The 23,749-nt window shown below is 44.9% G+C and overlaps 1 protein-coding gene across 2 annotated transcripts; it reads right to left on the bottom strand.

The window, feature by feature from the left end:
- Positions 1-17,184: 17,184 nt before the first annotated feature.
- LOC4349767 (heavy metal-associated isoprenylated plant protein 33) lies at positions 17,185-20,130 on the bottom strand. 2 transcript variants are annotated; one of them, XM_015759740.3, is made up of 4 exons: positions 20,023-20,130; positions 19,516-19,609; positions 19,204-19,279; positions 17,185-19,078 (listed from the first exon to the last, which is right to left on the bottom strand). In XM_015759740.3, exons 2-4 carry the CDS (start codon positions 19,543-19,545, stop codon positions 17,637-17,639), a joined length of 1,548 nt encoding a protein of 515 aa, XP_015615226.1. In that variant the 5' UTR covers positions 19,546-19,609; positions 20,023-20,130; the 3' UTR covers positions 17,185-17,636. The 2 variants fall into 2 exon arrangements, with proteins under 2 accessions (XP_015615226.1, XP_015615224.1); XM_015759738.3 differs by lacking the exon at positions 20,023-20,130 and adding an exon at positions 19,739-19,996.
- Positions 20,131-23,749: the final 3,619 nt, after the last annotated feature.

Here is a 23,749-nt window from a genome sequence, read left to right as displayed (position 1 = left end):
TCTGCCGCTGGATGGCCGATTCTGCCGCTGCGCTGCCTGCCTGCTCGCATGTGTCGCGTCAAATAACCGCGAGAAAAGCAAAGCAGCCAGTACTCCTCCGGTGTGGTGTCCTGCAACTCGGCCGGAAGAATCTTGCGTCACAGATCGCCCGGAACAGCCACGCCGATCCTCCCTCCCACACAGTGGCGGAGCCAGAGATATGTCGTCAAGTCCGGACGACTACTAGCGTTTTCCGGTAATCAGCAATCAACTATTTTTTTCTAACATCGAAAACTATTTACAGTGAAGATGTTAGCAGCGGAGTCCGAACGATCGCCCGACGCTGGTGGAGAATCCATTTATACTTCCGGTTGGTAACTCCCTTTAATCCTAATTTTTCAACCGGGACTATAAATCCGGGACTAAAGATATTTATCTTTAGTCCCGGTTGAAATAACCGGGACTAAAGATAGATATTTAGTCCGGGACTAAATATACGAGAGGGTACCGGCAGTCCCATTAGGTCTCTTTTTTTTCATTGTTTCTAGCTAGAGTTTAATCCCTATATTTTCTCCCAAATCAAGTGGGATACATATCCCCAAATCAAGTGGGATACATATCCCTAAATCAAACCTCAAATAAAAGTAACACCCCAAAACATTCACATCACAAATCTTAAGTTACTTATACGCACAAATCGAATATATCACAAATCTTAAAAAAATTACACACAAACCAAATACATCACGGATTATACATCTCAGATCATGCAACAAATCACAAAATTATACATCTTAGTGAATCACAAATTGTAAAAAAAAAGATGCCGGCAGCGGCTGCCGCCTGCCGCCGCTAGCCACTAGGCCCGTGCGCGGCCCAGCCGGCCGCCTGCTGCGTGGGAAGGGAGGAGGGGGAGGAGAGGGCCGGGGATGGGAGGGGAAGGAGAGGAGGCGGAGGGGGAGGAGGAGGGAGATCGATCTGAGAGGGAGGAAGGGAGGAGGAGAGGGAGATCGATTTGAGCGGATGGGAAGGGAGGATGGGGAGGAGAGGGCCGGGGATGGGAGGAGGCGGAGGGGGAGGAGGAGAGGGAGATCGATCTGAGAGGATAAGTGCGAGGCGGTTGTGGAGGAGAGGATAGGGAAGAAGGATTATATATTAAGCGTTGAATTTTAGTGCCGGTTGGTAATACCAACCGGGACTAAAAATCTTCTAGATCCCGGTTGATAACACCAACCGGGAGTAAAGTTAGGATCTTTAGTGAGTAAAGATCGGGGGGCCTGACAGGTTTAGAACCGAGACTAAATATCATCTTCACCAACCGGGACTAAAGATTAAATATGCCCACTGTAGCCACCAACCGGGACTAAAGATCATTTTTAGTCCCGGTTTTTAGTGGAACCGGACTATTGTGGATTTCGGCCGACCGACCAAAGATGGTTTCTCCACTAGTGCGATATGCACGGGAGCTAGCTCGGGTGCTACGGCCCACTATCTCGGCATATATCCGTCAATCTCACGGACCAACGGGCCACCCCGCTCACCGTCGCGTTGCCAAGGAGGGGAGGAGATGCAACGCAATGGCGGATGTGCCGATGCGGAGGTGGTATGCGTGGGGTGGGGTTGGGTTGGGCTGGATTTTTCACCTTTCAGTTCTATTGAAAAACTTACTCTACAAATAAACCCCTAAAATAGCTTATTCTAGAAATTTCCATTTTCGCAGCGTCAATGACGCTGACGTCGTCCCCTCCGCCCACTGGTGAAATTTAAGTCACAAATGTGAAGGGGGGCGGCGCCAAAGACATTGACGCCAAGGACCAATTTATAGAAAATAATTTGAAAAAAGACCTATTTATAATAAAAGGACGCATTTCTAAATAGGTTTTCAACGCTAGCATCATTAGCGCCGAGGACCTATTTATAAATATTTTTTTTTTAAAAAAATACAAATTGGTCCTTGGTACCAATGACGCTGGCGTGTCCTCCTTCACATTTGTGATTTAGCTTCCACCGAAAAACTAGAGGAATGTGCGAACGTTATTGGCACTGTTATGTGGATCACAGCGCTAATGATGTTGGCGTCACAAGAAGAACCATTTCTAGAATAAGTTTTCTAGAAAAATTAAAATGTGAATAATTCAGTTGGGTTGGTTTAGTTGGGAGGCTGGTTCTCGAGTCACATGCATGGCCCGGCTGCTGCTGTGCTGGGGAGGAGTTGAATGAATATGAATGGGATGGATTCTGTGATTCCTGTCGATGCATGCATGCATATGGAGATGGAGAGAGTGCAGCAGGGTTGTTGTCCTGGATGAGGGCCAGCATTCCGATGCGCGGCCTCGACCAAAACTGACCGCCTCATGTACGGCCCTCTAGTGCTCAACCGCGCAACGCCAAGCATATCGTACCAGAGTACTACTCCGGTACTCCCCCTACCTATAGGTGCAGCATTTTTCCAATCAAATCAAGCGAAAAAGCGAAAAGGGCTGACTTGCAATTACTAGTTACTCACGGTAATTTTTACCCGGCATATATATTTACATGCACATATGCATATTTTTAAATTGAGAACTTAGCCCTAGAACAATCTAGTCCAAATTTACTCCTATGAATATTTGAACTTAGGATCTTAGAGTGTTACTGAGGTCACTGTAATCACTATAATACATGCCCTTTCGTATGTTCCTTAAGCATTACTCTTTCCGTCCAAAAAAAACCCAATCTTGGGTTCTCTCCGTCCAAAAAAAACCCAATCTTGGGTTTAAGGCTGGACACATGTCCAGGTTCAAATCTAGGATTGATTTTTTTTTTATGGATAGAGTACATCTCTGGTCTCGTAATCTCTTGTCATGGATATGATGTTTAGAGCTGGGGTCAATTGTATAGCTGGTTTTTAAACTTTACTAGTATTTGTGCCATTTAAGTCTTTGTACTCTTGAAATGTAGAATTAAGAGTAAAGTGAACATACGGTCTCTAATCATATACTCCCTCCGTTCTAAAAAAAGACAAACCCAGGTTTCCGTGTCCAACGTTTGACCATCCTTCTTATTTGAAAAAAATATAAAAAAATTAAAAAGATAAGCCACGCATAAAATATTAATCATATTTTATCATCTAATAACAATGAAAATATGAATTATAAAAAAATTTCATATAAGACGGACAGTCAAAGTTGAACACGGAAATCCAGGGTTTACCTTTTTTGGGACAGAGGGAGTACATGTGTACTACCTAGATCACTGAACTCTTAAAATGTATTTTCGGGTCTCTCAACTTTTCTCGGGTCTCATGTAGATTCGAACAGGCTCCAACCCACTCCGTGTGCTGACGTGGCATGCCATGGTGGTCCCTACGTGTCAGTAGAACCCATACGCTAGTCACATATAGAAAAAGTTTAAGAACATTTTTTTTCTCCTCTCTTCTTTCATTTATTTCTTCAAAATTAAAAACATCCTTTTCTCCTCTCTCTCTCTCTCCTCTTTTTCTTTTAAAAAATATTTTTTTCTCTATGTGACTAACATGTGAAACTCATTGACATGTAAGTTATATGGTGCCATACCATTTCACAGAGCGGGTTGAAACCCGTTTGAACCTATATATCACTCTTAACAAGTTTGAAGACCTAAACATATATTTTGAGAGTTTAGGGATCTAAATGACATATTCGTACAAGTTTAAGGGCCACCCATGCACTTCACTCTAGAATTAATATTGTAAACTTTGTCTTACTCATCACTTTAACCAAACAGTCGCCTACTCACTTTTGTGCCCCAACGTAGAGCCACAATGGGTCCAACAGAGCTTCCCATGCATGCCCTCTCAAAGGGAGTAGTATATAGCATGGTTGAAATGAGCCATGCATAAAAATCAAATCAATACCCAAAATCCCTAGTTCTCGTGGTGTCCCTAATTCATCGCCTACAACTCACCGTTAGCAAATCCCTAACTCTCTTTGAGCCCCAATTTACTATCCCTAATTCAAAATGCCGTAAGAGCAAGTTTAATAGTATAGCTAACTACTAGCTTCAAATCAACTATAGTCAACTTAATAGCCAATTCATACAATAGTTACTTACAAACATATAGTACACTATTAATATATGGTCCCATATATCATATACACATTGTGTCTTGAAGTCCGTACTACATCTAGCTATAAATATGTAACTCACTGCTCTTCTCTCCTCTTTTATATCCTCAATATAGGTTTATAGCTGACTTATAGTCTACTGTTGTACCTGCTCTAATTGCTTTGATTCGACACCTCGGCCATTGGATCCTTCAATTCTATTGTTGTCACCAATGTTTGCTCAAGTTTGGTGGTGTTTGAATCTTCTGAAGATAAAGATTAAGTGTTTCACACAAAAAGAGGTGGTAATAACGTGTGATTAATTGAGTATTAATTATTATAAACTTGAAAAATAGATTAATATGATATTTTAGAACAACTTTCATATAGAAATTTTTCGTATGAAACATACCGTTTAACAGTTTGAAAAGCGTGCCACGAAAATCCAAAATTTCATCCACTGCTTGTAGCGGAAACGAACAGGACCAAAGGTTGTCACACAGTGTTGGCTTGTGAAGCAGAAGCGCTTCAGCGATGGTTTGGATTAGTGATGAACACAAGGCGGGATGTAGATCGTTTTGCAGTAGTACTAATGAAGTAGCAGTGGCCGACATGTGGATCCAGATCCATACATCAATTTATGCTACTGCATCAGCAATCCCCACCGCACCAGTGAGGACCTATTTGTTTCGAGATTTAAAACCGCTCCTCACCGGTTCACCAAAATCAGTATCCTGTTCAAGTCAAAAAGGACATCCATGACAGTGAATCATAGCCCGTGAAAATGGATTATTTCAGATCATTCCATCGCGTGCATTTCCAGCCTTTCTCTGCGCCTTTGCGCTGGCCACCCTTTGCCTAGCTAGTCGCACGTTACCTTTATACTTCCTCCATTCTAAAATGTTCGACGCCGTTGATTTTTTAAAAATATTTGGACATTCGTGTTTTTTTAGATAATGGATATTTTATACCCGGCTTCATCTATCAAAAGATAGACTCATGCCAATTATAACAAACGTTCTTACAGAGTAACACTTGGAAACAAAACCGAGATAAAAGTTCAGACGACTAAAGACCGATGTGTCTAGCTGATAACCATCCATTGGAACTAAAAAATTGCAAAGCTGATGACTCAAGATGTTGCGATGCCGCGATCAACTGTGAACGCAGATCCTCATGCCGTTGCAGCTTCGCCCATTGGCGTAACCAATGCGTACCCCTGAATAGTACCTGCAAAAAAGATTTCGGTCCGTAATTGTCAAACACTAACTCGTTTGTTGTTAACCAAACTGTCCAGAAAAGCGCTGCTGCTGCAGTTAACAGTAAAGTATTTTGTTTTTTATTACCCCCCTTAGACCACTGTTGGAATAACTCAACTAAGTTTGATGGGGTACTTATACCAAACAAAATATGAACCGCTCGCCACAAGAACTTGGCAATATAGCAATCAAAAAACAGGTGTTGAATTGACTCAGGCTGATGACAGAAAGCGCATTTTAAATCACCATGCCAATTCCTCCTAGCTAAATTATCTTTAGTAAGAATGACACCTTTCTTTAAGTACCACAAAAAAATTTTTATTTTTGAAGGGACCTTAATTTGCCAAATATCCTGTGAAACTCTAATACCATTACTGATTAGTGCAGCATACATCGATTTGACAGTAAAATTTCCTGAGGCCTGCAAAGACCACACAAACGAGTCACCCCCATCCTGTAATAATACTTCCTGTATGGAAGCAAGCACTCTATTCCATCTACTAAGATTCGCTCCCACCAAATTCCGCCTAAACGAAATATTCAGAGGGGACGAACTAAGTACTTTGGCCACAGAGTCATTTTTCCTTCTAACAATATTAAACAATGATGGAAATCTGTCCTTTAAAGGTTTATTACCCAGCCACGTATCGCACCAAAATCTCGTTTGCGATCCATCTTTGATTTTGAACGATCCCAAGCCCAGGAAAGTGTCTTTTATGCTCATTAAACCTTTCCAGAAGTGTGAATCCGTAGCCCTTTTCTGGCAACAACCTAGGGGCTTTTCCTTCAAGTATTTGTTCCTAATCAGTTCCTGCCAAAGTCCGTCCTCATTTAACAGTTTGAAAAGCCATTTGCTCAGTAAGCATTTATTTTGAATCTCTAAATTGGGGATACCTAGCCCCCCTTGTATCTTTGGTTGGCACATGACTGTCCATTTAGCTAGTCTGTATTTTTTCTTGTGCTGATCATTCTGCCAATAGAACCTTGATCTATAGCAGTCAATTTTTTCTAGCACACCTTTTGGAATTTCGAAGAAAGACAGCATAAACATCGGTAAGCTGGAAAGCACAGAGTTAATTAGTACGAGTCTCCCTCCGGCCGTTAGTAATTTTCCTTTCCAACCCCCCAACTTCTTTTCGATCCTATTTTTGATTTCTTGCCAATCTTTATTGTTAAGTTTTCTGGTATGCATGGGAAGACCAAGGTATCTAAACGGAAATGACCCAATCTTACACCCAAATAGCTGCGAATAAAAGGCTTCGTTCTCTTTTGCTCTACCAAAACAAAAGATTTCGCTCTTATGGAAATTTATCTTGAGGCCTGATAGTTGTTCAAAGGTTGTAAGAATTAACTTCATATTAATCGCTTTGGCGACATCATGGCTCATGAAAATTACCGTATCATCCGCATATTGGAGTATCGACAGGCCATCCTGAATCAGGTGTGGGATAACACCCTCTACGCGGTCAGCGTTTTTGGCTCTAGCAATGAGAATCGCTAACATGTCGACAACTATATTAAATAGTACTGGCGACATCGGATCCCCCTGCCTCAAGCCCTTTTTGGATTGGAAATAATTACCAACTTGATCATTCACCTTTATACTGACATTACCCCCTTGAGTAAACTTCTCCACCCAACTGCACCATTTATGTGAAAACCCTTTCATTCTGAGAGTTTGTTGGAGAAAAGACCATCTAACTTTGTCATATGCTTTTTCAAAATCTATCTTAAAAATGACCCCATCTTGCTTCTTTGTGTGGAGTTCATGTAAAGTTTCATGAAGAATAATGGCCCCCTCCATTATATTTCTACCCGGTAAAAAAGCCGTTTGAGTAGGTTTAATCACTTTCTGAGCTACTGATGTAAGCCTGTTAGTAGCCACTTTGGTAAAGATTTTAAAGGAGACGTTCAGGAGACAGATTGGTCTGTATTGCTGAATAGTCCTAACATCCTTCTGCTTGGGCAGTAGAATAATCGTACCAAAGTTTAGGCTATTAAGAGGCAACGATCCCTGCTGGAAATCCGAAAACAGAGCTAACAGGTCGTCCTTTATAATTGTCCAGAAGGCCTGATAAAACTCTGGTGGGAAACCATCCGGACCAGGTGCAGTATTATGTTTCATTTGGAATATAGCACATTTTATCTCTTCTTCTGTAAAATCTGCCGTTAAAGACTCATTTTCTTCTGCAGAGACTTGTCGTATGTCGTCGACCTGAGACTCATCTAAAAAAATAGATGAAGTCTGTGATGGGCCGAACAGGGTCTTAAAGTACTTGGTGATGTGCTCCTTAAGTTGAGCATCACCAGTAATGACCTCGTTCCCGTCCTGCAATTGGAAAATACGAGTTTTCCTGTGACGGCCATTTGCCAGAAGATGATAGTATTTTGTGTTAGCATCTCCTTCCAATAGGTGCTTGACCTTAGCACGTTGGTACCATTTAATTTCTTCCTCCCTCAATAACTCAGCCAGTCTATCATTTAGAACATGCTTAACATTTAATTCAAACTCATTGAGTATAGTATGTTCAGCTTTCTTATCAAGTGTATCTAATTTATCCAATAACTCTTTCTTTTCTTTTTTGTAAGCACCAGTAATATTTTTCGCCCAACCTCGAAGAAATTGGCGTAATCGTCTAATTTTCCTCTGCCATCTCTCTAAAGGTGTACCCTCAATGGACACCCCTTGCCACACCTCCTTTACAATATCACTGAAACCGTCCCTCCGCAACCAGCCCAATTCAAATTTAAATTGAGGTTGGTAAGCTGCGGACGCACCGCCTGAATTGTATAGCAAAGGTGTATGATCTGAAATTTCCCTAGCGAGGATGCTAACAGTAGAGAGTGGGAATTTTGTCTCAAACTCCGTAGAAACTAGAATTCTGTCAAGCTTCTCAAAAGTTTGATTTTGTAAGTGATTTGCCCAAGTAAAAGATCTCCCTGATGACTCCAATTCTCTAAGATTCAAAGTGTCAATTACTGCATTGAACAGAAATGGCCATCTATCGTTAAAGTTATCATTATTTTTCTCCTGTGGGTTACGAAGTATATTAAAGTCACCACCTACAACTGTAGGTATGGTTTCTTTAGAGCAAACTCGTACTAATTCAGAGAGAAAATGACCTTTTAAATCAGACTGTGCTGGACCATATACAGAAATCAAATTAAATTTAAAATCATCTGCTCTCTGTCTTAATTTAAAGCGAATGAAAAAATCTCCTTCCTCAATTTCTCCAATGTCAAGAAACAGCAAATTAACACCTAGAATCATACCACCAGAGCGCCCCCTAGGGGCCATGCAGTGCCAGATGAAATCTCTGCCAGCACAAATATTATTTAATGTTGACTGAGGAAAAGAGGCTCTGCCCGTCTCTGATAAAGCAATAAAGTCTAGATTTTGCTCCTTAGTTAGATCAGACAAAAATTTATATTTTTGTTATTCAAAAAATTTAAGTAATTATTAATTCTTGTCCTATCATTTGATTTATGGTTAAATATACTTTTATGTATACGTATAGTTTTTACATATTTTACAAAAGTTTTTAAATAAGACGAACGATTAAACATGTTTAAAAAAGTCAACGGCGTTAAACATTGCCGTTAAACATTTAGAGAAAGTGGGAGTAATCGGTAGAACCTGGATAATTGGACAGTGGAGTGGTGTCTGTCGGTGCGGCTTCTCGATCGGGTGCGCACGGTGAGTGAACGTGATCGATCGATCGATCGATCGCCCGGGGCATCGTGGGAGGATCCCGGGATCCACACGACCAGATCGTAAAGAGGAGAATGTGTGTGTGATGTGCGCGCGTGCCGGCATTCGGCCGAATGCTGTGGTGAACGGCCGGCGGCGGCGGCACATGGACGGAGTTAGTAGTACATTGATTGCTTCGATCCATGATCCAAACCAACCAACGACCTGTGATGAATGCTGAGCCTCGCCGATTGGCCGTCGCTGTCTGTTCCATCGGTGAGAAAGTCCAAATCACGTCGTTATCCGCCGCACCTCTATGCTAGCGCTTAGCTCAGGACAAGGCAAGAATGATCTACTCCCTCCGCCCCAAAGTATAAGAACATAAAATCAGATCAAACATTTAAACATTTTTTAGTCCTGTGAATCTGAACAAACAACCAGTCTAGATTCGTAGTACTAGAAAATATCTCATCTGGTACTAGATTCTTAGGCCATAGCCAACGCTCCATGCTAGACCGTGGTCTCACCTCTCCCGAGATGAATATTTGCGCCACGTTAGAGGGAGTCGCACCCCAGGAGAGGTTGCGAACCTTAGCAGAGGTGCGGGTAGTTTCGTCAGACCACGGCTCTGACATGCAAGGAAAAGGTGAGGAAGCGCGTTGGGGAGAGGCCTCGCCCTGTGCCGTCACCCTGCGCCGTTGCAATTAACTCACTCCCGCGCATTGCTGCCATGAACGAGGTCGAGAAGGGCCTTCCCGGCGGCGCATCGGAGGATGACAGTAAGGTGCTTCATCGCGAGAAGACGCCGCCGGTGACTGACGCCTCTATCTGCACCGTTGTTGGCTATTTCGTCGCCCCAACCATTGTTCCAGGCAGCTCCGTCGCCGAAGTCATCGGACCGTTGCCCGGATCCCTATTGCGTCGGCTCGATCTCCACCTCCACCGCCCCCCGCCGTGGCGATCGAGTCAGGCAACACTGAGGGGAGAGAGGGGAGAGGCAGAGAGACGGCGTCGCCGGAGACGAGAGGGGCGAGGCATGCGTGAGGAAGAGGAGCGACCGGCGAGGCGTGCGGGCGCGTGGAGGAAGAAGAGCGATATGTGCGGCGCTGCGCGTGGGGTAAGGAAGGGATTGGATGGGCTGAGAGAATATGACAATGGGCCATGTACTAATACGCAATTTTTTCTCTACACAAAGGGCTGACATAGAAAAATGTTTATGGGACCCACTTCAAAGTACGGAGAATGGTTGCTTAAGCCGGGTCTTGGACCGCTTTTGCTCTCGTGGATAGTGGGGATGTTGCCTGCGTTGGTCTTAGCCTTATATTTTGGGACGAAAAGAGTACTAGGACTGGGCAAAGGTTGCTTTGCTGGGCTTCGCAGATCTCTGCGAGTAAATTTCAACATGAGAAAACATACGCTGATTGGTACTCTGTTTAACTGTTTTTGAAAGGCGCACTGTTACTCCTACTCCACTCGCTTCAATTTCGGCTCGTCAGCGCAAGATCAGACGATCTTGATTTACTCCGGAATTTCCTCTGAAATCTGTCAACATATTGTTGTTCCTTTTTTTTCCCATTTGTTTGATTGTTTGACATGGCTTCTGAAACTTCCTCCCCTTGTTAAACCCACTTCACAGCTAGAATCGCACAGAATACGGAAATGTTAAACACCGGTATCCCGTTTGGGCTCGATCGGGACAGGACAATTTTTTTAGCAATCACCAGAAATCATCACGAGCTTATCCGAGTCCCACTCCCAAGAGAGACACAATGTTTCTTGTGCTTATCCGAGTCCCACTCACAATTCTCTCACCGTGGGCATGGCGCGTGAGATCTCGCTGGCGCCAACGGCGGCGGTGGAGGAGCCGGCGGCGGCACCTGCTCGCGTCCGCCGGCGGCGGCAGCTCCACCTCTTCAGTGTCGCCGCTGAAGTGCACGAGGTCAGTGTGGGAGAGCGGCGTGAGCGTGGTGGTGGCGCCGACGCCGGCGCCCACCGTGTTTTCTTCGGTTGACAGTCTCCATCAACAGGAGGTTCTTCATTTTCTTGCTTTAAGCAGTGTCAAGAAAATCGGTGACATGAATTGGTACGAGCATATAGATGATACATCGATCGAATCTGATATGAACTTATTCATGTCCACTCCCTGTACATATATTTGATCTGGAAGTTGACGGAAGCAAAAATCGTTTCCCCATATATAAACAAATGAAGTGTATTACATGGGGTAAACCTTTTTGTGGAGTAAATACCAGCCATGATACTGAGGAGGATCATGACACCTCCCAAGTATCACATGATCGTACTTAGGTATAATCTATGAAACTCACATGAACCATGATACCAGTCATGATACTGAGAAGAATCATGATACCTCCCTCATATCACATGATCCTTCTAAGGTATCATCTATGAAATATGATGATACCAGACATGATACCTGAGCAGAATCATGAAACCTCCTACATATCACATGATCCTTCTAAGGTATCATCTATGAAACCTGATGATACCAGACATGATACCTGAGCAGAATTATGATACCTCCAACGTATCACATGATCTTCCTAAGATATCATCAGTGAAACATGATAATACCATCCATGATACTGAGGAGGATCATGATACCTCCCAGGTATCACATGATCATCCTTAAGTATCATATGTGAAACCCACAGAAACCATGATAGCATACATGATATGTAAGTAGGATCATGTGATACTTCACAGGTATCACACATAATGATACTTTGCAGTATCATGTATGAAACTTTCAGGTATCACACAAGATGATATATACCTAGCGAGGGATCATGTGTGAAACCTTCAGGTTTCATGATACCGAGAAGGATCGTGATACCTCCTAGGTATCACATGACTCTACTAATGTATCATCCATGAAACCCGTAGGCACCATGATAGAAGCCAAGATACTCACTGTCTTGATGGTGTTACTCTCATTCACAGATTTTTCCTGCATATCACCTCGATTCTTAGACTGGGCCTTCTCAACATGTTGTCCTCCCATTGGTGTCAAGTTCATTGATGCAAGCTTTGGTGTCAAGTTCATTGATGCAAGCTTTCTCAGCTAAACCTTGTATTGTTTTGATTGCAAGATCATATCCTTGTAAAACACGATTCCGAGGATGTTTCATGGGGAAGCAGAAGAGCCAGCGGACGGCGAGGCTTCCGCTGGAAAGAAGCGAGGAATCGCGCGCCGCAATTCCGAGGAGGTTTCACTGGGATGTAGAGGAGCTGGCGGATGATGCTCGCGCCGGTGGAAGGAAGCGAGGAATCACGCGCTTTCTAGGAGGATTTGCCATGATGCGGAGAAGCCGGCGGACGGTGCGCGTGCCAGCGGGAGGAAGCAAGGAATCGCGCGCGAAGGCGCGCGCTTCCGAGGAGGTTTCGCTGAGATGTAGGGAAGCCGGCGTTTGGCGAGCGCTTGTCGTCGTTCACGTTTTGCTGCAATGCACGCAGGTGGCGGACGACAGTTGCTGAGAGCGATGTGATATTGGTACCAGAATCGTCCCCTTTTTTAACGGGATTCTGGTATATAGCATCCCCCCACAGAATAATAACATCTCCATGTTTTGTCACCACTCACCAATGGACCATGAGGGCAGCAGACAATCTAGAAAAGATTAAACAAGCGACTCTAATGAGGTAATAGCACAAACAAACCTATACTTTCTTGAAACCACAGACAAACATCTTCTTGCTGCCTATACAATCAACGGATCCATCCCCAACCTATCAATTGCCCTCACAATCCCTCACATTTATCCGTTCCTATCACTGTTCATAAGTCTATTTGAAAAAGAGGAAGAAAAAGAAAGAACTGTCCGTAAGACTATTCTGCTACTCTCATGTCCTTCTCTGTCGACAAAACCGGCAACAGATTGTTCAGGTTAAGGCACGGTAAGATTATTACTACTCCTACCGTGCATGAGAGAGAGATAGAGAGAGAGAGAGAGAGAGAGCAGGGCCTACGCTTAAAGCCGCCATTATTGCGGCACCCCTCCCCTGCCACAATAAAGCTACCACTTCAAACCAGCTATATGGACAGCTATCCTAACACTCTACTACTACACAGGGAGAGATGATCACTTTGAAGCAAACAAGAATAGCAACCTCAGCCTCTGCAATGATTCAGTGCAGTTGCACCCCCCAAAACATGGCCCGGAACTCGCAGCTTATTTTTTTGACCTATACGGCTAATAACTTTTCTCATGTGTGTTCCATGCGTAACAAATAAGCATCGAATCTAAATCAGACACTTTAAATACTCATATAGCTAACTCTTTAATTGATTTGGATAGTTAAACTAGGTCCTTGCTCTAACGCTCTTTATTTTACCATCTCCAAAATAACAAAGGACCCACATGTCAGTCTCTACTAGCATTCGTTCTTCCTTTTCTTTCTCCCCCTCTTCCTCTTCACCCGCTGGGGCAATGGACGAGCCGACAACGCGAGGCCACGGCAGGGTCGCTGGGCAGCATAGCAGTGGGTCGCGGCGATAGGGGCGGTGACGGAGGGCGGCGGCAGAGGCGAGGCATACAACGGCGGCAGTAAATTGGCACGGGTGAGACAAATGGCTGCGACAAGGGCGAGGTGATGGGTGGCAGTGACATGGGGCGAGGCAGCGGACGGTAGCGAGACAGGCGAGCCGGGTACAGGAAGCGACGGACGACAACGGGATAGACGAGTTGCAGAGGGAAAGCAACAATATTATATCGGCGTGGGTTAGGCGAGCCAGACGATGGCAGACATAGGGCAATGACGGTAGGGGCAAGGCAGATGGCGGCGGAGGCAGCAACGGCGAGGCAGCGAGCGACAGCAGGGGTGAGGTTGCCGGAGAGAAGAAGGGGCTTGTGGGAGAGAAATTTGGTGTGGGGTCCACCATTTGGCAAGTGGGTATGGATGGCCAGATTTGGCTAGTTAGGAGAGGGATTTGGCCATCCAAATAGCTTGGTAAATCGAATAGAGAGTCTGTTGGAGTATGTTGTTTTGCTAGATTTGCCAAAATTCGGCTTGGAGAGCAATTTGGAAAGGCTATTGGAGACTTGGAGTTGCTCTAACGAATGGAACAATGGATTAACATACATGCTTCCTAAGCTCTCAAACTATGTGATTTTTAAAGCCTTTTATGTACTTCTGTAATAAATTTATTTTTAGTTTCTTCTATTTATCCCAAGTTCATTTTTAGAGAAATTATTACATCGGAGTTTGTGAAAGTAGTGAATAATTATATTTAAAGTAGATATAGTCAGAAATAGTTGCATTAGGATTTGATAAAGTAGGGGTATTCTATTTTTTGGTTTTGTATTGGTATATGTGGGATATGTGAAAAATGATCTTATTTTGGTACAGAGGTACTCCGTCCGCTAATATAAACATTTTTATAGTTGAACACAAATATTAAGAAAATAGGTATAATCAAATGGGCGAAGGTTGTGATTGGTTTAGTGGTGAAGGTAGGTGAGGAAATTGAATGTTAGAGTGTTGTGATTGATTGGAAAGATAATGTTGGTGAAGAAATTGTTATATTTTAGGGCAAATATTTAATGCTAGAAGTTGCTAAATCTTGGGACGAAGGGAATATTAAGTTTATAATAACGAATACTCCCTCTGTCAAAAAGAATTCAATCATGGGGATGAATCTGAACATAGGGCTTGTTTGGTTCAATACCCTACCAAAATATAGTTTTTGCACTACCAATTTATTGGTAGGGTAGAGTTGTATATGGTTCGAGGCCAATTTAGAACCAAGCTTTGAGTAGAATATAGAAAATATCAAATTGGATATTGGCAATGCCCATGATTTGGTTTCAAACCAAAACTGTCATATACACTGTTCAAACTACCAAAATATTGGTAGGGCACGTTTTGGCACTAATCCAAAACGGCCCATAGTGCATGTTAGGTTTATTTGCAAGATTAATTTTTTCCTTCTGAAAAAGGAGGGAATACGCTATTTGTGCCGTTGAATAGGGATTATAAATTATTTAATCATTTAGCGCAAAAGAACAAACCTCCCAACTGCCATTTAGTGAAAGAGAAGGGATTGTACTATATATTTCACACAAAACAATCCCTAATACTTTGAAACCCGTGTAAATCCCAACAAACATAACTCCTTCTCCTTCACTTTTTCTCTCACTACGCCACACAATACACAACCTCCTACACCATCGCTGCCCCATGATGACGTTGCTTGGCTTCGCCGATTGGACGGAAAATGTCAATGAATCCAACAAGCCCCCTACAATCTCTACTCCTCCGCAAGCCAATGGCGACGAGGTGCCTCTATCTGTTTTGCCCTCGCCACCAACACCAACCCACTATTCGTTGTCGACCGTGCGGCTTCGTTGCCACCGCCGTCGTCTCGGCGTCTACTGCCTCCCACGATCTCCTCCCTCCCCTCCTCCCACTGCCCTCTCACCCGTATTTTAACGTGGGACCCTAGTTTGTAGGTCATTGATGGGAGTTTTGTGTGTCCCCAGTGTTAAAGAAGAAGGGAGGTCGTTAGAGCTAGGGGAGAAAGGTTTGAAACACGAATCGTGAAGCACATTTGATGATCCAAAATCTATAATATTTAGGTATAGATTTTCTGTCGATAGAAGGTAAAGCTATCCTGAAAAAGAATGCCCTAGCATTCCATTCCACATCATCACTTGCCCACTTGAGAGTTGAGATCCTTCCTCCTACTCCACCGGATCGCTTTGGAGAAAGCTGTTGCCTACTTGGACAAACTCAACGCAAACTGAAGTTTACATTAGGGCATCATCAATGTTTGTGGTGTAGTGTAATCTTAAGGTGGGCCCTATAAATAGTGAGCCATTGTTATAGCCATACCCATAATGCTATGGTTAGAATTTAGCCACAAGATGGCCACATAGAATTGAAAAATAATTGTTTCATCTCTTGTTCATGAAGTGAATGAGAGAGAAAAAATATTTTCTTTTTGCTTGTGGTAGAACTTAAGCATAAGGTGCACCCTAAGCTAATGCTACTTTCCACAATGTATATAGCTCACTTTACAAGTGCAATCATTATCTTAAAGTTATCTTTTTCATACATTGTGGTTGCCCTTAGTAGAAAAGAAAGGGGAATTAAACGGCTGCTTGTTCGAAGCTGGTACAATCATCGTGGCGAGGGGCCTCTAGTAGTTTAATGGAGGCGTGATTAATGATGGTAATCTACGGCACGGCATGTTTTTGGTTCCAATTGGGGACAGCGGATTAATCTAATCCGAGGGAGGGATGATTGCTGCTGCTGATGCTGCTGGTCCCAACAGTGGAGCACCCCTGATACGGAGCAGAGCGTGAGGTTCCTGCGCGAAATCCAGTGGGGATGGATCCACCATTCACGACAACTAACATCGAATCTCAAGCATCGAGTGTGCGGCAAATACCATGCCAATTAAACAAAAAAAAACTTGTACTGCTATCTCTGTAGCCCTCTAAATAATGACGGTACTAAGATCCGTTTAGGTGAAGAAAAATGTGGTCAGGACAGTGGTATGATACTGTATTTACTATTCCAAGGCTTAATTAGCAGCAGTACACTAGCAGTACTGCATACTGTAGAAAAGTTCAGACAATTGTTTCTCTGATCGAGTCTGAATGCTACTGCATACGATATTTTTTTTCTCACTTTTTACCGCGGTAGTAGTTGGGGGTGGAATCAATCGTTGTGAGGGAGAGGGACCAGGCAGTGCTATGAACAGGCAGGCAGAAGCAGTGGTGCTTACTGTGGTCATAGGATTGAAATGTGCAATTCTGGTGTAAGCCAACCTGAATGCAGCTGCTGCTGATAGGGGACAGCGCTATCTTACCCCATCAATAATGTAAGTGCAGGGTGCAGGAAAAAGGTTGCAACCATGGCCAAAACTGCAGCAGTATGACTCTCTCTTCCTCCCCCTCCTCACACATGGACCACCACCACCACAACCATCATCATGATCAATCCATCCCCTCTCCTCCATCTCCATTGCATTGCTCCCACAATTATCATTGTTATCACCTTCCTCACCTTGGGATGGAGTATTATAGTCTTTCTTCTCTCATAACCAAGGAAGAAAGAATAGCATGGCATTGAGTAGACAACATTCCACTACTAGTGGCATGTAAAAAGAGCTCTGTAGCTAGGCAACCCTCCACTGTCACAGTCACAAAGGCACAAACAAACATTTGGCAACACATTTTGCTTTGCACATTGTTCATCTACCATGCATCACCACAACACCTTATGGAGCAAGAAGGAAACCACCACCACCACCTTCCTTCTCGAATTATAAAGCACCATCATCATCATCATCTCTTATGAAAAACTATAGATAATTACTATACCTACCTTCGCCTTCAAGGAAGTTGAGTTCTCCTTTAAAAGAAAGGTGAAAACGAGCTAAGTAAAAAAGAAAAAAGAAAAAGAAGAAAAAAAGAAGAGCGATCTAGATGGGACTCATTTCCCATGGTGTATACTGGTTGACTGATCCTGAGAGCATCTCTCAACCATCATGATGGCGATCACCTGTGACCTGATGAGCTTCTTCCTCAGACTCCTGGTTGGTTCACTTTCTTGAACAACAAAATGAGCAGCAGCAACAGGAGGAGGAAGAAAGCAATCCGGACACTGGAGACCTCACATCACCGAGCAGCTGTTCGGGTTCTCGTCGCTGAAGTAGTTGTAGGGATCGGCATGCGGGTGCGGCTGCATTGGGTAGTGCATCGGGTACGGCATCGGCGGCCGGCCGTACCCGTACCCCATCGCCGGGTACCCCGCCGGAGCAGCGCCGCCGCCGTGGCCATGGTGACCGTGGTGACCATGGTGGCCGTGGCCGTTCATCATCATCTGCTGCTGCTGCTGCTGCTGCTGCTGCATCATGGCCATGTACTGCTGCTGGGCCATGGGGTTCCCGGCCGCCGCCGCGGCCTGCAGCATCTCGGGCCCGGACGGCATGCCGCCGCCGCCCTGGTAGAACGCTGCCGGTGGCATGCCCTGCACGGCGCCGGCGCCCATGTGGGGGTGGTGGCCCATGGGCATGGTCATGGGCCCGCCGCCCATCTGGCCCATTCCGGGGAAACCGGCACTGCCGCCCATCATGTTCGGCCTCATCATCATGGCCTGCTGCTGCGCCGGCATGCCGCCCATCGGCCCACCGACACCGCCGCCCTGGCCGCCGCCGCCCTTCTTCCCCTGAGCAGGGTGGTTGCCGCCGCCGTTCGGGGCGCCTCCTCCCCCCTTGGCGTTGTTCGGCTGCCCGCCGCCGTTCTTGCCGCCGCCACCTTGGTTCTGCTTGGCACCGGAGTCTTTCTTGCCGCCGCCAGCGGCGTTGTTGGCGTTCCCCTTGATCTGCACGGGGATCTCGTTGCCACCGCCGCCCTTCTTGCCGCCATTGCCGGCGCCGCCGCCGTTGTTGCCACCCTTCTTGTCGCCGCCACCACCGGCGTTTGGTGGCGGCATGGCCATCTGCTTCATCATCTTGGGATCGTCGAAGTAGTCGTCGTCGAGGCCGTCGTCGTCGAAATCGTCCTCGTCATCGAACTCGTCGAACTCGTCATCAAACTCGCTGCCATCGTCGCCGAAGTCATCCTCGGGAGGAGGAAGGTTGAACTTGACGGACTTGGGGTCCTTGATCGGCGCGGCCGCCGCGAACGGCGCCATCTTGGCGGCGTCCATGAACTGCGGCAACTTCAGCCCCTTCATCTGCAGCTGCTGCTGCAGCTGCTGAATCTGCTGCGGCGTCGGCTGCGGCATCTGCGGCGGCATCATCATCTTCACGTCTTTGCTGCCGCCTCCACCGTTGCCACCACCGCCGCCGCCGCCGCCCCCCTTCTGGCCCTTGCCGCCGGCGTCCTTGGGCTGGCCCTTGCCGCCGCCATCCTTGGGCTGGCCCTTGCCGCCGCCGCCGTCAAGGTGGAGCTTCTGAAACTGGTTGTTCACCGCCGCCACCCCGACCTTGGAACCCCATAGCTCCGCCGGCTTGCCGGCCTTGTTGAGCTTCTTGATAATGGTGGCCGGATCCACCAGGCCGGACACCGTCACCTTCCCCTGCTCAGCGTCAATGCTAGTCTGGTACACACCTGCAGAGATAAATCCAACGAGCGTTTCACTCAGAAACAGGGAGTAAAAAATCACCCAGAAAATTAAACAACCATATAGCTGATGAAAACAATTTGGTTTTAAAAAATTTCTCTGTTTTTCATACCTTCAATCTTGTGGAGGATCTTCTTGACCTTCTTCTGGCACCCATCACAGTGGATGTTCACTTTCAGCACACAAGTCTGGGAATTTGGGAGGAACAGAGAAACACAGGTTTACCAAAACGGCAAAAACAGAGATGTTTTCGAAGAAAACATAGCAGGAGACATGGGAGGAGCACAAAGTGAAAAACAAAAGCTAGCTGCCCCTGCCTGATGAAAATGGCAGCAAAAACAAGGAGAAAAAACAGAATGTCTGTATCACCACTAGTTCTGGTTTTGAGTTGAAAAGAAGCAAAAAAGAAGAAGAAAAAACTGACCTGAATCTTCAGGACTTCCTCCTTACTCATCCCTGACCACCTCAAGTGCGGCTCCCCCCACCAACACAAGCACAAGAGAGGCCTCCTCACAGATCTGGCACATAAGAGTCCTCAAATCAGGGACATAACAACAACATGAAGAAGACAGCAGCAACCAGCAAACATTGCCTTCTCTCAAGAAAAAAAAAACTCTATGATGAGCAAAAACAGAGAAGAAAAATGCCTTCTTGCTGAAGATAAGTTAATGGCCTCCAATATAATATCTCTCCTTCACACACTCACACAAAGAGTAAGTGCTATGGAGAGAGAGAAACATAGACAGGATTATTAGAGTTTTGCGTGTTTGCAGAAAACCAAGAGGGATGGGGGGGCTCCTATTAACCCGGTGGTCCAGAGCAGAAGAAGGAAGAGAAGGAGGAGCAAGAAGAGAGCCTCTTCTCTCTACTCCACACTACTCCTGCAAAGCTTAATATAAACACACAGGCAACACCATCTCCTCCTCCTTACCCTTTTATTTTGCTTTCGCCTTCGGCAGTGCAGCCTGCCTGGAAGAAGGCCTTTCTCTTTTGCACCCTCCACACAGATTGTGAAGGAAGGGAAGCCTGGGGCTCTTGCAAAAGACTTGAAGAGAAGAGAGATTAAATACCACTTTGTCACATGTCAGTAAGTACAGGGAGATGTTCAACATGTGAGGTACTCAGATGTTACACCCAAGCTTGCGATGTCGGTTTTTTTTTTTTTGCTTTTTTGTAAAAGTGTCCAGGAAATGTTGCTCTCCTGATAATTTCATATTAGCCCCTCTAGCCTCTGTAGTATTATGTAGCATTTTGGTCCTGGGTTTCTTGTGTTCACCTGTTCATCAGGTCAAAAAGATTTTTCTGAATAGTTCTAGAGGGACTTGTGAAAATTTAGCAAATTGTACGTAGGAGAACAACGACGTACACAAATATGATCCATGCAGATATTAATATTTTACGTGAAAAATCCATGCAACCATTCAAACCATTGGTTGATGCACGAGCGCTTGTCCTATTCGGTCGTAACTCGTAACATATTTCGTACCACTGACGAATAAGGTAGCTTTAAATGATCCAATTGTGAAACGTGTAGTCGTTATGATTCGCCAACGTCATTGCAATGCCCGTACAAAAAGATATATTACATTTTAGTTTTGTCGCACGCCACATTATTTGTCGGCATAGACGTTACATAATTAAAGAAACCATTTTCGGTTATATACGACAACAACTGGCCGACTTCATAAACTCGACAAATCCGTGTTGCCAGAAACCGATGAAATAGGCACACCCCGTTTGCTCCCGTTTATCATCCTACTACTTCAACTCAAATAAGGAATTAACATGGAAATGCAGAGCAAAAATAGGAGAACTCCATTACATGACTTTTTTTTTTACTCTGGGCAAAAGGACTCAACCATAATTACCCTCTTACGAAGGGACTAATGCGCAAAAGAAGACGAGGAGGGGGTTCCCTGTGCTGATCACGCCCGGTCAATCATGTAACACGCGGCTTTGGGGCATCGTCACGCTGTGCAGGCAAGGCAAGGCAAATGTGGTCCGTAGACGCGCCGCGGCCACGCCCTCTCATCTCTATCTCTCTACTCTATCTCCCCTGGCTGCGCCGCGCCGCGCTGCCGTGGCGAGCGAGCCGTGCGCGGCGTGGGCTGCGCGCGCGGTACGTCGTCCACTACTGCAAACCGCCGCGAGCGAGACGATGATGCGGTCACACCATCCTCGCGTCGCGCCGTGGCGTGGCGTACGTAGCGCGAGGCGGAGCGGCAGCCTGCATCCATCCCCAAGCCTGTGGTGTCAGAGGAGGGTGGTGAGCACAATAACTACTCAGGCTTTCTTTTTATTGATGACGCCCCTTGTTTGGCCTTTGCTCCTCTGCAGTCTGCATGCGTTTCCACCCTGATTTTCTTGGTCCACTCTTCCGTTACTGCCTTTTTCACTACTCCTACTCTCCAAAAGGAAGAGGGAGAAAAAACGGCTTTGGTCACGCTGTGACGGATGGACGGTTCAGGGCTCATGCGGAGTAGCAGGGTATTGCAGTGCAGCTGTTGTTGTGGCCGATCGTTTGGATCCATCGATTCGAGGATCGGTCGTGGCTTTGTTTTGACGTTGCTGACGGACGCGAATGGCAGCAGCAGAGGGATCGATCGATCGATCGATCCATGGATGGGTGACAGTTTGCGCGTCGCTGTCGCCGCGCTTCTTCTGCTCGTGCGTGACATGCACACTGTTCGTCTGTGCGAGGGTGCGCTTGACTGTTCCCTCCACACGGCATCGGCGCTAAAATATCATATGATCAGTTCCAGCATTCGAGCCATGTATATGGACTACATGATCGATCGATCGATCAAGCAGGGAACAGTTGGGTTCAGGTTCAGAGAGGATTGGCACGACTCTGTGTTTCGTAAATCCGTTGAATCTTTGGAGATACTACTAGTATTACAATATCAAGCAAAGAAAACTACTGTATCTGTCACAAGCCAAGATACTGGTACTGTACTGGGTGTAGTTGAGCTAGAGATATGATTGCATCATCACGAGCAAATCGAGGTTACTATGGATTTGTTCGTATAGTCTCATCTTTGACGAAGAGGCGCCGCACCGGTCATGCATGCTGCTGGAGCTAGACTGATGTCAGGGTATTTGAGGTGGTGCTAGAGCTACACTGATGTCAGGGTATTTGACGGTTTGCACTAGCCACTGATTTTTCAACCTGCGGAAATTTGCTGTCATCCATCCATTCCATGGGTTACAGATACATCTACTGGTAGCTGTACATGCATGCATATACGCATGCGCTCCTAACTGATCGACTAATCTCTGTATGCATTTGCTAGTATCGTGTTTGGCAGTCCAAGGCAAGATCATCAGTATCGGGATACATATGTATCGTAGATTCGTAGTTTCTATGATATTATCTGGGTGAAACGATACATGTTGGTTTTAGGATCGTTTTCAGTGTATCACATTAGTATCGGAATATGGAGTGTAAGATTGTTAGAATCGCTCTAGTATCGAGATACTAACCGTTTAAAATTAGACATTATTTGAATTCAAAAAATCAAAACTATCTAAATGCATTTGTGTTCATGTATCTTTAAAATCAATGTAAATAAAACTATTAGCATTAGTGGATGATTTTCTCTTTGACATATCTCTCTTTATTATGGTATATATTATTATTACTTTTTTTAGAGTGGCTATATATAATTAATATAAATTAATATTAAATTATTTTTTAAGAAAAATATCATAGTATCATGGAGCTAAGTTGGATCCAGATACTAACAACCTTTGTCCAGAGGCTAGTTGGACACACATGCATATATATCCATGAGTCCCATCATTTCACCTCCAGTTGATTATATGATGTACTACCCCCGTCCAAAAATATAGCAATGAGACATGTCCAGATACATTATCCTGGACCCATCCTAGGTTGCTATATTTTGGGACGGAGAGAGTATGGTTTATTAGTAATAAAAAACAATGTATAGTTTAAAATTTTTATATATGTATTTTTAGCGACTTAAAAATTAATATTAAAAAAAACAACGATGAAAAATGATCAAAATTGACTTTAAAATTTATATTTTAAATTTCAATTTTAGCAGCAGCCGATAAACGTTCATGCCTGTACACATACTTTTTTTTTTAAGAGAAAGGCAGCAATGTACAAATACTTGATTACTACTACAAGAGGACATATGGCAGTAGTCGACATATATACACGTACAGCGTACTTGAATTTTGTACACATGTAGTAATTGCTTGCTCGCATTCAGGCTTACTACTGTACAACCACACCCTGAATGCAGTACTGCATATCCGTGTGACTCTCCAGTCTCCACTAGTGAAGTATTTGTTCTCTCTCCCATATGAGAACAAGAGGCTTTATGATCATCTAGTCATTGACACTAGCAATAAATTGGCTCGACGTATTCTTTTGCAGCTGTGCTTGCGTTAACCCATCTCCATAAAACTCCAAGAGCCAAACAGAAAAAAAGAAAGAGATAAGAGTGATCAGAGTTAGCCAGGCCCAGCTAAGCTAGCTAGGTTCGTTGTGGCGTGCCTTGTGAGTGAAGAACTGAATATGATTTCGGGAAGATGTAAGATGTAACTTGGAAGTAGTTGTGGTGAAAGAGATGGCTGCTTGTGCTGGGGTTTGGCCGGCGCCAACTCGTGGGACACCTTGTAGAGAT

The sequence above is a fragment of the Oryza sativa genome, chromosome 11 (assembly GCF_034140825.1).
Source record: "Oryza sativa Japonica Group chromosome 11, ASM3414082v1".
In the NCBI taxonomy this organism is placed as follows: domain Eukaryota; kingdom Viridiplantae; phylum Streptophyta; class Magnoliopsida; order Poales; family Poaceae; genus Oryza; species Oryza sativa.
Note: the sequence above shows the minus strand (reverse complement) of the source record. Positions and strands in the feature narration are given on the sequence as shown.

What these genes read in the sequence shown, in the direction of transcription:
- LOC4349767 (XM_015759740.3), bottom strand. Translation starts at nt 19,545, where the DNA reads ATGAGTAAGGAGGAAGTCCTGAAGATTCAG. An exon ending in AGGAAGTCCTGAAGATTCAG is followed by an intron (nt 19,280 to 19,515) that starts GTCAGTTTTTTC and finishes CCAAATTCCCAG; the next exon opens with ACTTGTGTGCTGAAAGTGAA. An exon ending in GATCCTCCACAAGATTGAAG is followed by an intron (nt 19,079 to 19,203) that starts GTATGAAAAACA and finishes TTATCTCTGCAG; the next exon opens with GTGTGTACCAGACTAGCATT.